Source organism: Scyliorhinus torazame, chromosome 12, assembly GCF_047496885.1.
Source record: "Scyliorhinus torazame isolate Kashiwa2021f chromosome 12, sScyTor2.1, whole genome shotgun sequence".
NCBI classification, from domain to species: Eukaryota; Metazoa; Chordata; class Chondrichthyes; order Carcharhiniformes; family Scyliorhinidae; genus Scyliorhinus; species Scyliorhinus torazame.
In genome coordinates this window covers 218,792,856-218,808,469 of record NC_092718.1, presented here as the reverse complement: position 1 = coordinate 218,808,469, position 15,614 = coordinate 218,792,856, and the positions used below count along the sequence as shown (strand labels likewise).

At 51.6% G+C, this 15,614-nt stretch overlaps 2 protein-coding genes across 5 annotated transcripts in view; one reads left to right on the top strand and one right to left on the bottom strand.

The window, feature by feature from the left end:
• Window positions 1-443: 443 nt before the first annotated feature.
• On the bottom strand, window positions 444-6,278 carry emc6 (ER membrane protein complex subunit 6). 3 transcript variants are annotated; one of them, XM_072469966.1, is made up of 2 exons: window positions 6,146-6,278; window positions 444-2,092 (listed from the first exon to the last, which is right to left on the bottom strand). In XM_072469966.1, exon 2 carries the CDS (start codon window positions 2,057-2,059, stop codon window positions 1,727-1,729), a length of 333 nt encoding a protein of 110 aa, XP_072326067.1. In that variant the 5' UTR covers window positions 2,060-2,092; window positions 6,146-6,278; the 3' UTR covers window positions 444-1,726. The 3 variants fall into 3 exon arrangements, with proteins under 3 accessions (XP_072326067.1, XP_072326066.1, XP_072326069.1); XM_072469965.1 differs by lacking the exon at window positions 6,146-6,278 and adding an exon at window positions 6,018-6,109; XM_072469968.1 differs by lacking the exon at window positions 6,146-6,278 and adding an exon at window positions 3,340-3,484.
• A 286-nt stretch (window positions 6,279-6,564) lies between these two features.
• shpk (sedoheptulokinase) overlaps window positions 6,565-15,614 on the top strand; it is a 38,272-nt gene continuing 29,222 nt past the window's right edge. For both annotated transcript variants that reach the window (XM_072469956.1, XM_072469955.1), the window contains exons 1-2: window positions 6,565-6,656; window positions 14,305-14,466. In XM_072469956.1, coding sequence (XP_072326057.1) covers window positions 14,311-14,466 — 156 coding nt within the window. In that variant the 5' untranslated portion in view covers window positions 6,565-6,656; window positions 14,305-14,310. The remainder of the gene's footprint in view (window positions 6,657-14,304; window positions 14,467-15,614) is intronic.

The window sequence follows — 15,614 nt, the reverse complement described above, 5'->3', positions numbered from 1 at the left end:
TGATTAGATATCATGCATGTGACTAAACTCTTTGGATAGCTCTTAATGCGTTTAATCCTGGGGCCTAGGCGACACCTGGAAGTCATTCTGTTTTCCATGACACTGGCGACCTGCATCATGCAAGAATATAACAGCAATCTGCACCTCCCCTGGTGAGTAAACCGGACATACTGGACATTGCTGTCGGTGCACATTGCTTTTTGGTGATTTTGCTGCTTTAAACCTGAATGGCAGGGCCAGTAAAGGGAGTGCATGTGTGCGGTGTCAAAACAAAACTCCTTCCCTAGCGGCCTGTGGACACTGCAGCCAGTGACTGGTGGCGTCCAGTTGTGGGAGATGCCCGGCTCAGCACAGTCTGTGGTAATAAGCTGCACTGAGCAGAGCGAGCCTGTCACAGGGAGCCCAAGTCAAGACTTTTGAAAAGAATTCCATCAAAGAGGGAATGGATCTCCAGGTTTAGTTTATTTTTCTAAAAAGCAGGCGGGCGGCCTGGAAACACAAATTAATACACGGTTATTTGTTACCTTTCTCAAACATTCACTGGCTCCTACACAGCAGCTAAAGGTCTCCTTTAAAAACACACCAATTACCAACAGTAGTGACAAAATTGTTTTAATTGTAAATCCCCGATTATCAGATTCTGAATGTGTTACAGCCTGTCTCACAGTGAAGCCGATTCAGATCCTCCCTGACTATCCTCCAGGACCCATTTCCTAAATCTGCCCAGGCTCCAAACATTCCAGCAGCTTCCCAGCCTTTCATTTTGCCAAATGCAGGGCATGGAGCACAGAATAAACTGTGTAGACAGTGCCAAATCTCGGACTGTGGCAGTCTTTGCTGCAAACTAAGTATCATTCCCATCGGAGCCCTTCAATCTCAGTCGGGAACACCTGCTGGGATTTGCACAGCTCAGCACAGCGAGTGAGGTCAACAACACAATGCAGCAAAGAGAAGCCCCAATCTGCTCTGCACACCAGGCAAACAGGAACTTGTCCTGCCAGGTGTTGTTTACACCCCCCCCCCCCTCAGCCAGATAGTGGGGACATGAAGCAGAGCCACTGCCCTCAGTGTTCCTGAGCTCCTGCCTGTGGATCCTGCACAAGCTGAGCCGAGGGGCAGTGCCGTCACTGAGCGGGTGGGTGGGTACATGTAACATGCAGTAACGGGAGCCATTGTGCTTTGTACACGGAGCAGCTGGTGACTGGCTCTCACTCACACAGCAGGTTTTAACCAGCAAGTGGAGACAGGCGGTGAGGGGAAGGAAGGGGTGGATTCCCAGAAACGTTCTCCCATTTCCCCCCCCCCCCCCCCCCCCACAAACACATTTCACAACATGGGAAAGGGATTGGAAATTTGAGACCTCCTTCCAGGGCCCTCCCTCTCCATGAGATCTGGCCAGTTCCACAACCCCTCACTGAGCAGTTCCAGGGCAGTGAGGAAGACGCTGTCTGATCAGACACTCCAATCCCTGGGTTGCTTTTCCAGATTTGTAATGGGATTGAAACATTTCCACAGCATTTGAAAATGTACAACCACACTGCCCCACCCAAAACGTAATGACAACTAGAATCCGAAGCAGAATTTGACCCTATAACTGGTAAGAATATCTGTGCAGCTTGTAACTATGATGGGTTTAAATAGGAAGATTCCATACGTGGACAGGGGCGAGAGTGAAGGTATTTGTACCGCTCCAATTGTCCGACGGAGGCAGTGGCGGTCTCCCACCTCAGTACACGTGCACCATGCCGTACAGGAAGGTCCAGAACAGGATGTAGGTGAAGAGCCCACCAACTAGACCTCCAGTGAAGAGAGGACGGCGGGACTTGAAGTACTTGCTCCAGCGACGGCCGGCTTTCACTATCAGCAGCACCGAGAGGAGGAAGGAGGCAACAAAGTAGAAGATGAAACCAGTCAGTGCTGTCAGACCCAGGATCCCTGCGGTGGCTCCAGACAGTGCAGACACGGACGTGCGGCAATAGTCCAGGATGGCAGCGTTTCCTCGTACCGCTAACTCACTGATAAACTGGGGACCTTCCCGTTTAAAGCCCATTGCAGCCATCAGAAGCTCAGGAATTCTACTGGAAAGACGAGCCTGTGAGTGAAGAAAGGGATGCAATAACAGCTTGCATTTATATAGTGACTTTAACATAGTAAATCCCCAAAGTGTTTCATAGGCGCATTCATCAAACTTGGTCTGCTGGGTGACGCACTGCTGCCCCACGGCGGCAAGGACCCGGGTCCGATCCCGGGTCACTGTCCCCGTGTCCGAGTGGGTCGCACAACCCAAAACGATGTGCAGGGTAGGTGGATTGGCCGTGCTAATTTGCCCCTTAGCTGCAAGAAAAGGAATTGAGCACTTTAATTTAAAAAGAAACAATCACAGTTTGAGACTGAGCTACAGATGGCGAAAAGGTCATCAAAAGCGTGGTCAAAGAGGGAGATTTTAAAGAGCATCTTAAAAAGGAGAATAAGGCAGAGGATAGGGAGGTAATTCCGGAGCTTAGGACCCAGGCATCTGACAAAGCCCTTCAAATCAGGGATACCAGGGTGGCCTGAGATCTGAGGGAGCTGTAGGTAGAAGATTTCAGAGAGGGGGCGAGCCCATGGAGGGATGAGAATTGGGGGCCAAGCAAACGGGTGGACTTGGTGCAAGTTGGGACCTGAGCAGCTGAGGTTTAGAGGCTCGATGGTGCGAGGCTGGCATACAATGGGGTGGAATCGCTGAGTGAAGTAACAAAGACACAAATGAGAGTTTCAGCAGCTGATAGGTGGGGTGGAGATCAGCAATGCTCCAGTGGCACGATGGCTGTGGTTAGCACTGTTGACTCACAGCGCCAAGGACCTGGGTTCGATCCCGGCCCCGGGTCACTTTCGTGTGCCATTGGCAGCACGGTCGCACAGTGGGTTAGCACAGTTGCTTCACAGCCCCAGGGTCCCAGGTTCGATTCCCGGCTGGGTCACCGTCTGTGCGGAGTCTGCACGCTCTACCCGTGTCTGCGCGGGTTTCCTCCGGGTGCTCCGGTTTCCTCCCACAGTCCAAAGATGTGCAGGTTAGGTGGATTGGCCACGATAAATTGCCCTTCGTGTCCAAAAAGGTTAGGAGGGTTTATCGGGTTAGGGGATAGGGTGGAGGTGAGGGCTTAAGTTGGTCGGTGCAGACTCAATGGGCCGAATGGCCTCCTTCTGCACTGTATGTTCCGTGTTCTAGTGGTGGGAGTGGATGGTCTTATTGGCAGAGTGGACAAGGCTTTGGAACTTCATCTCACAATCAAATCAGATGGCAAGGTTGTGTTCAGTTCAGCTAGAGATAAAGGGCAAGGAGAGGACAAGAGCTGGTACCTTGGGAACAAAATGTGGCAAATACAGGGTAAAGCTGCTGAGAAAGGCACAGGGTAGACAGGTACAGCACGGGTTAGATACAGAGTAAATCTCCGTCTACACTGTCCCCATCAAACACTCCCAGGACAGGTACAGAACGGGGTTAGATACAGAGTAAAGCTCCCTCTACACTGTCCCCATCAAACACTCCCAGGACAGGTACAGCACAGGGTTAGATACAGAGTAAAGCTCCCTCTACACTGTCCCCATCAAACACTCCCAGGACAGGTACAGCATGGGGTTAGATACAGAGTAAAGCTCCCTCTACACTGTCCCCATCAAACACTCCCAGGACAGGTACAGCATGGGGTTAGATACAGAGTAAATCTCCGTCTACACTGTCCCCATCAAACACTCCCAGGACAGGTACAGCACGGGGTTAGATGCAGAGTAAAGCTCCCTCTACACTGTCCCCATCAAACACTCCCAGGACAGGTACAGCACGGGGTTAGATACAGAGTAAATCTCCGTCTACACTGTCCCCATCAAACACTCCCAGGACAGGTACAGCACTGGTTAGATACAGAGTAAATCTCCGTCTACACTGTCCCCATCAAACACTCCCAGGACAGGTACAGCATGGGGTTAGATACAGAGTAAATCTCCGTCTACACTGTCCCCATCAAACACTCCCAGGACAGGTACAGCACGGGTTAGATACAGAGTAAATCTCCGTCTACACTGTCCCCATCAAACACTCCCAGGACAGGTACAGCACGGGGTTAGATACAGAGTAAAGCTCCCTCTACACTGTCCCCATCAAACATTCCCAGGACAGGTACAGCACGGGTTAGATACAGAGTAAATCTCCGTCTACACTGTCCCCATCAAACACTCCCAGGACAGGTACAGCACGGGGTTAGATACAGAGTAAAGCTCCCTCTACACTGTCCCCATCAAACACTCCCAGGACAGGTACAGCACGGGTTAGATACAGAGTAAATCTCCGTCTACACTGTCCCCATCAAACACTCCCAGGACAGGTACAGCACGGGGTTAGATACAGAGTAAATCTCCGTCTACACTGTCCCCATCAAACACTCCCAGGACAGGTACAGCACGGGGTTAGATACAGAGTAAAGCTCCCTCTACACTGTCCCCATCAAACACTCCCAGGACAGGTACAGCACGGGTTAGATACAGAGTAAATCTCCGTCTACACTGTCCCCATCAAACACTCCCAGGACAGGTACAGCACGGGGTTAGATACAGAGTAAATCTCCGTCTACACTGTCCCCATCAAACACTCCCAGGACAGGTACAGCACGGGGTTAGATAGAGTAAAGCTCCCTCTACACTGTCCCCATCAAACACTCCCAGGACATGTACAGCACGGGGTTAGATAGAGTAAAGCTCCCTCTACACTGTCCCCATCAAACACTCCCAGGACAGGCACAGCACGGGGTTAGATACAGAGTAAAGCTCCCTCTACACTGTCCCCATCAAACACTCCCAGGACATGTACAGCACGGGGTTAGATACAGAGTAAAGCTCCCTCTACACTGTCCCCACCAAACACTCCCAGGACAGGTACAGCACGGGGTTAGATACAGAGTAAAGCTCCCTCTACACTGTCCCCATCAAACACTCCCAGGACATGTACAGCACGGGGTTAGATACAGAGTAAAGCTCCCTCTACACTGTCCCCATCAAACACTCCCAGGACAGGTACAGCACGGGGTTAGATACAGAGTAAAGCTCCCTCTACACTGTCCCCATCAAACACTCCCAGGACAGGTACCGCACGGAGTTAGATACAGAGTAAAGCTCCCTCTGCACTGTCCCCATCAAACACTCCCAGGACAGGTACAGCACGGGGTTACATACAGAGTAAAGCTCCCTCTACACTGTCCCCATCAAACACTCCCAGGACAGGTACCGCACGGAGTTAGATACAGAGTAAAGCTCCCTCTGCACTGTCCCCATCAAACACTCCCAGGACAAGTACAGCACGGGGTTAGATACAGAGTAAAGCTACCTCTACAGTGTCCCCATCAAACACTCCCAGGACAGGTACAGCACGGGGTTAGATACAGAGTAAAGCTCCCTCTACACTGTCCCCATCAAACACTCCCAGGACAGGTACCGCACGGAGTTAGATACAGAGTAAAGCTCCCTCTGCACTGTCCCCATCAAACACTCCCAGGACAGGTACAGCACGGGGTTAGATACAGAGTAAAGCTCCCTCTACACTGTCCCCATCAAACACTCCCAGGACAGGTACAGCACGGGGTTAGATACAGAGTAAAGCTCCCTCTACACTGTCCCCATCAAACACTCCCAGGACAGGTACAGCACGGGGTTAGATACAGAGTAAAGCTCCCTCGACACTGACACCTCACTCCCAGGACAGGTACACATTGTCTGGTTTGTACTCTGCACTGCTCCCTTTGAACAGCACTGCGCCCTCTGCCGTTCACCCTGTGGAAATGCAGCGCCCGGGACGGGGTCCTCCCTCCCGCGGAGGTGTCCCAATCAGTGCCGGACCGGGAGTGGCGGCCTCCCCTCTCGCCAGCACGGCCCGCCGGCGCCGCGAACACGCAGCCAGGCCGCTGCTGTCCGCGCTCTGCGGCCAGTGATGGAGAGCCGCTGAGTGAGCTTTGGGCCCTGCAGCCTCTCCCTCCCTCCCTCACACTCACTCAGACGGACGGACGGACGGCGCCTTCCCCTCAACCGGCCGCCATTACCCAGGGAGCCCCGCCCCCTTCACCTTTCACCTTCACCGACCCGTCACAGAAAAACACAACTAAAATATTGCCGGGCTCACCCGCGGGGATTGAAACTCAATTCGCTGCCGGCCGAGGCGGAGGGAACAATATTCCAGCAGCGATTCCCGCAGGCTCGGGTTTAATTGACAGCGTGCGGCGGATGCCCCGCCCACTGCAAATCTGCCCGCCCATCTTTTCCAAGCCCCGCCCCTTCCAACAGCCACGCCCATCGCAGCTCCGCCCTTTCCCGCCGCGCCTGCTCCTGCAGCCCCGCCCGGACGCGCAGCCCCACCCTTCCCGCAGCCCCGCCCATCCCCCATTGCACGCAGACGCAGCCCCGCCCCTTCCGCTGCACCACCTCCCGCAGCCCCGCCCATTCCATGCCCTGCAGCAGATGCAGCCCCGATACTCCAAACCCCGCCCCTCCGCGCAGGCGCCGCCCGCCGCGCAGCCCCGCCCCTCCGCGCAGCCCCGCCCCTCCGCGCAGGCGCCGCCCGCCGCGCAGCTCCGCGCAGGCGCCGCCCTCCCCCGGCTGGTGACGGTTGTTGCTGCGGCGCGCGGCTCGGGCAGGTAATGGGCTTTCCGCCTCTTTATGGAATCGAAATGCCGGGATTTCAGTTGCCTCAGCGCACTGTGCGCGCTCTGCTCCTCATAACCCGCCGCTTGTCCTCAATAAAGCATCCAAATGTTTGTTAATGCCATTGAGGCCGGGTTCCGAGGCGGGGCTGTCAATCCAAAGGTCGGTCCCGCCCTAATCTAGACAGGCCCCGCCCTTCATGAATACACCAATCAGCAGCTCAGCCCCAGGAAGTGCCACCGAGCCCAATGTCAGGTCCCTCACACTGGCCGCACCGTGAGGGCACAGGAGGCCATTCAGGCCACACAGTGAGACAGCACAGGAGGCCATTCAGGCCGCACAGTGAGACAGCACAGGAGGCCATTCAGGCCGCACAGTGAGACAGCACAGGAGGCCATTCAGGCCGCACAGTGAGACAGCACAGGAGGCCATTCAGGCCGCACAGTGAGACAGCACAGGAGGCCATTCAGGCCGCACAGTGAGACAGCACAGGAGGCCATTCAGGCCGCACAGTGAGACAGCACAGGAGGCCATTCAGGCCGCACAGTGAGACAGCACAGGAGGCCATTCAGGCCGCACAGTGAGACAGCACAGGAGGCCATTCAGGCCGCACAGTGAGACAGCACAGGAGGCCATTCAGGCCGCACAGTGAGACAGCACAGGAGGCCATTCAGGCCGCACAGTGAGACAGCACAGGAGGCCATTCAGGCCGCACAGTGAGGGCACAGGAGGCCATTCAGGCCGCACAGTGAGGGCACAGGAGGCCATTCAGGCCGCACAGTGAGACAGCACAGGAGGCCATTCAGGCCACACAGTGAGGGCACAGGAGGCCATTCAGGCCACACAGTGAGACAGCACAGGAGGCCATTCAGGCCGCACAGTGAGACAGCACAGGAGGCCATTCAGGCCGCACAGTGAGACAGCACAGGAGGCCATTCAGGCCGCACAGTGAGACAGCACAGGAGGCCATTCAGGCCGCACAGTGAGGGCACAGGAGGCCATTCAGGCCACACAGTGAGACAGCACAGGAGGCCATTCAGGCCGCACAGTGAGGGCACAGGAGGCCATTCAGGCCGCACAGTGAGGGCACAGGAGGCCATTCAGGCCGCACAGTGAGGGCACAGGAGGCCATTCAGGCCGCACAGTGAGACAGCACAGGAGGCCATTCAGGCCGCACCATGAGACAGCACAGGAGGCCATTCAGGCCACACAGTGAGACAGCACAGGAGGCCATTCAGGCCGCACAGTGAGGGCACAGGAGGCCATTCAGGCCGCACAGTGAGGGCACAGGAGGCCATTCAGGCCGCACAGTGAGACAGCACAGGAGGCCATTCAGGCCGCACAGTGAGGGCACAGGAGGCCATTCAGGCCGCACAGTGAGGGCACAGGAGGCCATTCAGGCCGCACCATGAGACAGCACAGGAGGCCATTCAGGCCACACAGTGAGACAGCACAGGAGGCCATTCAGGCCGCACCGTAAGACAGCACAGGCGGCCATTCAGGCCGCACAGTGAGACACCACAGGAGGCCATTCAGGCCGCACAGTGAGACAGCACAGGAGGCCATTCAGGCCACACAGTGAGACAGCACAGGAGGCCACACAGTGAGACAGCACAGGAGGCCATTCAGGCCACACAGTGAGACAGCACAGGAGGCCATTCAGGCCGCACAGTGAGACAGCACAGGAGGCCATTCAGGCCACACAGTGAGACAGCATAGGAGGCCATTCAGGCCGCACAGTGAGACAGCACAGGAGGCCATTCAGGCCACACAGTGAGACTGCACAGGAGGCCATTCAGGCTGCACAGTGAGACAGCACAGGAGGCCATTCAGGCCACACAGTGAGACAGCACAGGAGGCCATTCAGGCCGCACAGTGAGACAGCACAGGAGGCCATTCAGGCCACATAGTGAGACAGCACAGGCGTCCATTCAGGCCGCACAGTGTTCCAGCACAGGCGGCCATTCAGGCCGCACAGTGAGACAGCACAGGAGGCCATTCAGGCCGCACAGTGAGACAGCACAGGAGGCCATTCAGGCCGCACAGTGAGACAGCACAGGAGGCCATTCAGGCCACACAGTGAGACAGCACAGGCGGCCATTCAGGCCGCACAGTGAGACAGCACAGGAGGCCATTCAGGCCACACAGTGAGACAGCACAGGAGGCCATTCAGGCCGCACAGTGAGACAGCACAGGCGGCCATTCAGGCCGCACAGTGAGACAGCAAGGGTGGCCATTCAGGCCGCACAGTGAGACAGCACAGGAGGCCATTCAGGCCGCACAGTGAGACAGCACAGGCGGCCATTCAGGCCGCACAGTGAGACAGCAAGGGTGGCCATTCAGGCCGCACAGTGAGACAGCACAGGAGGCCATTCAGGCCACATAGTGAGACAGCACAGGAGGCCATTCAGGCTGCACAGTGAGACAGCACAGAAGGCCATTCAGGCCACACAGTGAGACAGCACAGGCGGCCATTCAGGCCGCACAGTGAGACAGCAAGGGTGGCCATTCAGGCCGCACAGTGAGACAGCACAGGAGGCCATTCAGGCCACACAGTGAGACAGCACAGGAGGCCATTCAGGCCGCACAGTGAGACAGCAAGGGTGGCCATTCAGGCCGCACAGTGAGACAGCACAGGAGGCCATTCAGGCCACACAGTGAGACAGCACAGGCGGCCATTCAGGCCGCACAGTGAGACAGCACAGGAGGCCACACAGTGAGACAGCACAGGAGGCCATTCTGGCCACACAGTGAGACAGCACAGGAGGCCATTCTGGCCACACAGTGAAACAGCACAGGAGGCCATTCAGGCCACTCAGTGAGAGCACAGGAGGCCATTCAGGCCACACAGTGAAACAGCACAGGAGGCCATTCAGGCCACACAGTGAGAGCACAGGCGGCCATTCAATTCGTACATTCCACATCACAACATGCTCTGCGGAATAATCTTACCGTCATCTTCCTCTGCTCCTTTGTTTTGCCAATTATTCCCAATAAAGATTATTATCATCTGTGCCCCTCTGCTTCATCATTTTGAATGCCTCGATTAACCTTCGCAACTCTTAACAGATTCAGTCCCAGCGCTTCCAGCATACCATAGAATTTACCATGCAGAAGGAGGCCATTCGGCCCATCGAGTCTGCACTGACCCTTGGAAAGAGCACCCTACTGAAGCTCACACCTCCACCCGATCCCCATAACCTAGTAACCCCACCTCACCATTTTTTGGACACTAAGGGGCAACCAAGCACAGCAATTCCACCTAACCTGCACATCTTTGGACTGGGAGGAAACCGGAGCACCCGGAGGAAACCCACGCAGACACGGGGAGAACTCCGCACAGACAGTGACCCAAGCCGGGAATCGAACCTGGGACCCTGGAGCTGTGAAGCAACAGTACTAACCCCTGTACTACCATGCCGCCTACTCCACCTGGGATACAATAAATGTCCAATAAAGACTTATTGTTATTTTTTTAAAAATATATATTTTAGGAGAGTTCCATTGGCTTTGTTTATGTGACATGGCTTATTTGTTATTTTTGTCCAGTTGTGATGTTCTTATTTTACATTTACTTGGCCTCAAATTCTGGCCTCATCAAACCTTTTTACAATTCGAAAAGATATTCCTTATAATTCCCACGGGGAAGCCTCTTGAGTTCAAACCCCTCCGTGACTGCTCTGTAACCTCCACCCCTACCATCCTCCCGAGAGTTCAGCACTCCTCCAATTCTGGCCTCTTTCAATTACTGATCACTGGCAGTGTCTTCAGCTGCCTGGGCCCTACATTCCAGAATTTCCTTCCGGAATTTGTCCACCTTTCTCTTCTTTAATATTCTCCGTGAAACCACCCTTTTTTTATAAATTTATAATACCCAATTAATTTTTTTCCAATTAAGGGGCAATTTAGCGTGGCCAATCCACCCACCTTGCACATCTTTGGGTTGTGGGGGCGAAACCCACGCAGACACGGGGAGAACGTGCAAACTCCACACGGACAGTGACCCAGAGCCGGGATCGAACCTGGGACCTCGGCGCCGTGAGGCAGCAATGCTAACCACTGCGCCACCATGCTGCTCATGATACCACCCTCTTTAACCATACTTTTATTTTTTATATTAACCAAGTGTCTCCCTAAGTGTTATTTTGTGTCAAATTTTGTTTGTTAATGCGACTGTATTGGCATGCTTTACTATGTTAATCAGGTGCTATATAAATTGTGATGAATGTGAGAAATTGTCATATTTTTGTAGCAATGTTATCTGCTACAGTAATGCTTTTTTAAAAACCTAATCTAAAAGAAAGACAGACACGGTGACTGCAGAAGTTGCAATTAAGACATTGTAATGTGAGATCATTCTTCGTTCAAGCCATGCTTAAGTTTATAAGAAGATTTGTGTTATACTTTCTGGGGAGTAGGTCATTAGAGACAAAGAACAAAGAAAAGTACAGCACAGGAACAGGCCCTTCGGCCCTCCAAGCCTGTGCCGACCATGCTGCCTGACTAAACTACAATCTTCTACACTTCCTGGGTCTGTATCCCTCTATTCCCATCCTATTCATGTAGTTGTCAAGATGTCCCTTAAATGTCACTATCGTCCCTGCTTCCACCACCTCCTCCGGTAGCGAGTTCCAGGCACCCACTACCCTCTGTGTAAAAAACTTGCCTCGTACATCTACTCTAAACCTTGCCCCTCGCACCTTAAACCTATGCCCCCTAGTAATTGACCCCTCTACCCTGGGGAAAAGCCTCTGACTCTCCACTCTGTCTATGCCCCTCATAATTTTGTAGACCTCTATCAGGTCGTCCCTCAACCTCCATCATTACAGTGAGAACAAACCAAGTTTATTCAACCGCTCCTCATAGCTAATGTCCTCCATACCAGGCAATATTCTGGTGAATCTCTTCTACGCCCTCTCTAAAGCCTCCACATCCTTCTGGTAGTGTGGCGACCAGAATTGAACACTATACTCCAAGTGTGGCCTAACTAAGGTTCTATACAGCTGCAACATGACTTGCCAATTCTTACACTCAATGCCCCGGCCAATGAAGGCAAGCATGCCGTATGCCTTCTTGACTACCTTCTCCACCTGTGTTGCCCCTTTCAGTGACCTGTGGACCTGTACACCTAAATCTCTCTGAATTTCAATACTCTTGAGGGTTCTACCATTCACTGTATAACACTGTAGACATTGGGTTGGATACCCCGTCAGCGGGACCCTCCATTTCGCCGGCAGTATCCTCATGCCCATGGATTTCCCAATGGCATGGGGGTCCCCACAATGGGAAATCCCATTGGCCGGCTTCCGGGACAGAGAATCCCACTGCCGGTGGGGGCACACGCGCCAGAAAATGGGCGTGGGGGGACGAAGAATCCCACCCATTGTGTTTAAACCTCAGTACTTAGTTCTTGGTATTTGAATGGGTTAAAGATGATGTTGTAACGGGAGGAGCCAGGTCTTTGCAGTCAGTTTTGACTGGGAGCTGAACAGGAGCTTCTGAAAAGGACTGTCAGGTTAAGCAGTGGTCTGACATGGACAAGAATCTGCACCTGTTTCCTGATAGGATATCTCTCTCTCCAAGCATTTTTAAAAACGCATTCTTTAGCCAGAGTGTCTCAAGTGATCCTGTGTTCGCTAACTTTATCTAAAAGTGTTTTTTTTCCTGTGATGGGTTTTACGTGATTAGAGATAAAGCAGGTATCAGAAGTTAAAGTGGTTACTTTATTGTTAAGCATTGAGTAATTGTATGCTATATTTCTGTGATGTTAAGGTATGTAGGAATTTCAGATGCTTCGTATTGTATGTATTTGGTGCAATAAGGGGTAAAAACCTGGATTAGTGTGCGTGACTGTTGCAGTCACGGTTTCAAAATCCTGGTTTGAAAGACAGCTTGGCTTTTTGGAGCCAGCGTTGCAATAAAAGCATTGTAAAACTTTGGACTAATGGACTTTTATTTTCTATTCAGAGGGTTCCCTGGGGAGTAGATAATCAGAGATATTGGGCTGGATTCTCTGCTGTCGGAATTCTCCGTTGCGCCGGCAGCTCACCCACACCTGGGGATTTCCCGACAGTGTGGGGCTGCCCACAATCAGAAACCCCATTGGTCGGCTGGCACGTCGGAAAATCCTGCTGCCGGTGGGGGCGCCAGAAAGCTGGCGGGACGGAGAATCCCGCCCATTGTGTTCACCTTACTGAGACGATGTTGTTAATTGGAGGAGACGGGGTTGAAGCAGTCAGGTGTTGAGATTAAATTTCAGAGTTAGTTTTGGCTGGAAGGTGAGCTGAGGAGGTTTCTGAAGAAATACAGACAGAGATTTCGCATTATACTGACAGGGGGTCAGGTCTCGTTCTTTCAAACAATCTCAAAAGGTTTCTCTTTCTCAAAGTGGAGTCTTCAGACATCTCTGCAAATATTCCTGAGTGCTAACTGTATTTAAAAGTGGATTGGGCCAGGAGATGGTTTGTTGTTTGATTGGAAATAGACAGCAGTTAAGAGTTATTGTGTCACTGTATTTATTAGCATAGTTTAAGGAGTAATTGTAAGCTAATTTTTTGTGTGATGTCAAAGATACTTTAATACTGTGTCAATAATAACATTTGTTTTAATATACCATATCCCTGTTTTTGCGTGGAATCCCTCCTGGAGCGAAGGAGTATCCTTTCCTCACAGTCTTCCAAATTTAAAAAACGTTTTGCGGTTTCTGTCCGGTATCCTAGGAAAAATTGGGGTATGGTCCAGGATCGTAATAATGCCTGTTAAAGCTGTGATTAAGGGATTGTAAAAGTGAAGTAATCATTGATTTTGCAGGTGAAGTGTTCTGCTAATTGAATATTGTTTGCATTTAAAAGACAACTGGGGTGTTGATAATTAAGGAGGGGTATTGTGTTTGGTACTGGCTAAACAGGTCATGGGTGATCTTGTGGAAGGAGGCAGATACGCTTTGGATACGGATGGTGTAATTAAAGGGAGGAGCTAGGTCTGTCTGAAAAGGTAGTTCTTCCGAGGATTTTAATCTGAGCACAGTTTTTTTGGTCCAGAAAGGTTCTCTCTCCAAAGAGTCTGTACCGAGAAAAGCAAGTAGAAACCTGGTTGTTAACTTTATTCATGGGGTGGCAGGTGGCGCAGTGGTTAGCACTGGGACTGCGGTGCTGAGGACCTGGGTTTGAATCCCGGACCTGGGTTCGAATCCCGGCCCTGAGTCACTGTCTGTGTGAAGTTTGCACATTCTCCCCATGTCTGCGTGGGTTTCACCCCCACAACCCAAAGATGTGTAAGTTAAGTGGATTGGCCACGCTCAATTGCCCCTTAATTGGAGAAAAAATAATTGGGTGCTCTAAATTTATTTTTTTAAACTTTATTCATGAGTGGTGTTTGAACTATGTTGGTTTGCTTAATTGGAATATAGAGGCAGATTTAGGAAGTAAGTTAAAGTTTCTCTTTTGCTTAAGAATTGTTAACTGTAAAGCTATTTGCTTAAGAATTGTTAACTGCAAAGCTATTTCTCTGTTGTTAATTTGGTTAATCTGTGTGTAAATTAAAGTCATCATTTGTCACAATTTTACAAATTTCAAATAGTTCTCCTCCAAGACCCTAACAAAATGTAAATTGTTGTCATTTTTTTTGTTGGTGTTTTTATAGTTGAAAATGAGCTTGCAAGCCCCTTTTCCCCAGTACGTGTTGGGTCTGGATCTTGGTACCAGCTCGGTAAAGGTGGTGTTGTTGGATACTGAGAGCCGGGCAGTGGTTGACAGCCAGATCCAGGAAACCAAGGCAGAGGTCAGCTGCATGGAGGGAGACAAGGTAAAGAAAACACAGCATCTTGCTTTGATTTACGCTGGCTGTCTCATTGAATTTCATGCAAAGGGGGAGCTAGTCTTCCCAATAAAGAAAACCCTTGCATTTTCATAGCGCCTTTCATGACCTCAGGACATCCCAAACCATCTACAGCCAATGAAAGGCTTCAAAGTGTAGTCACTGATGTCATTGTGTTGGACGCAGTTAAGAGAAGGTTAACAGATACCTGGAATGGGTGGGTTGTCTTATGAGGAAAGGTTTGACAGGCTGGGCTTGTATCTACTGGAGTTTAGAAGAGTACGACGCAATATGATTGAAACATATGAAGATCCTGAGGCATCCTGACAGGGTGGATGTGGAGAGGATGTTTCCTCTTGTGGGAGAACCGAGTATTAGGGGTCGCCCAATCTGGACAGTGATGCGGAGGGGGTTGTGAGTCTCTGGAACAGTCCTTCCCCAAAAAGGCAGTGGGAGCAGAATCCTTGTATATTTTGAAGGACGAGGCGGATGGGTTCTTGCTGAGCAAGGGGGTGAAAGGTCATCAGGAGTAGGTGGGAATGAGGTCACAATCCAGTCAGCCATAATCTCAGTGAATGGAGGAGCAGGCTCGGGGGGCCGAGTGGCCTCCTCGTGCCACTAATTATGTCAGTCCATATGTAGTGCAGGAAACACAGCAGCCAATTTGCACACAGTAAATGCTGATCGCAATATTGTCCAAACTCTGATCGAAATATTGTCCAGGACATTGGGGAGGATGGCCCTGCTGTTCTTTGTAACAGTACCATGGGCTCTTTCAACTGGCGGACGGAACCTTGGCTGAATAGCTTGTCCAAAGAAAATGGCACCTCGGCACTGCAGCACTCCCTCAGTCCTGACGTACTCCCTCAGTCCTGAAGGGTTGCCCTAGATTTTGTGCCGAGGTCTTTGGAATGGGACTTCAATCCATGACCTTCTGATTTGTTGCTTTTCCTAGCACATGGCTTGTTCCCTAGGTGTGGGGTTACAATTATGGACACGTGGTTTTTAAACACAAAACACTGTTTATTCCATGAACTCAACTTAACATCTTAAATACACATTGGATCTCTTAACACCCCTTACTTCAAAGATAACTCAAAAAAAATATTGCAACAGTAAATAATTCCTTAAAATGT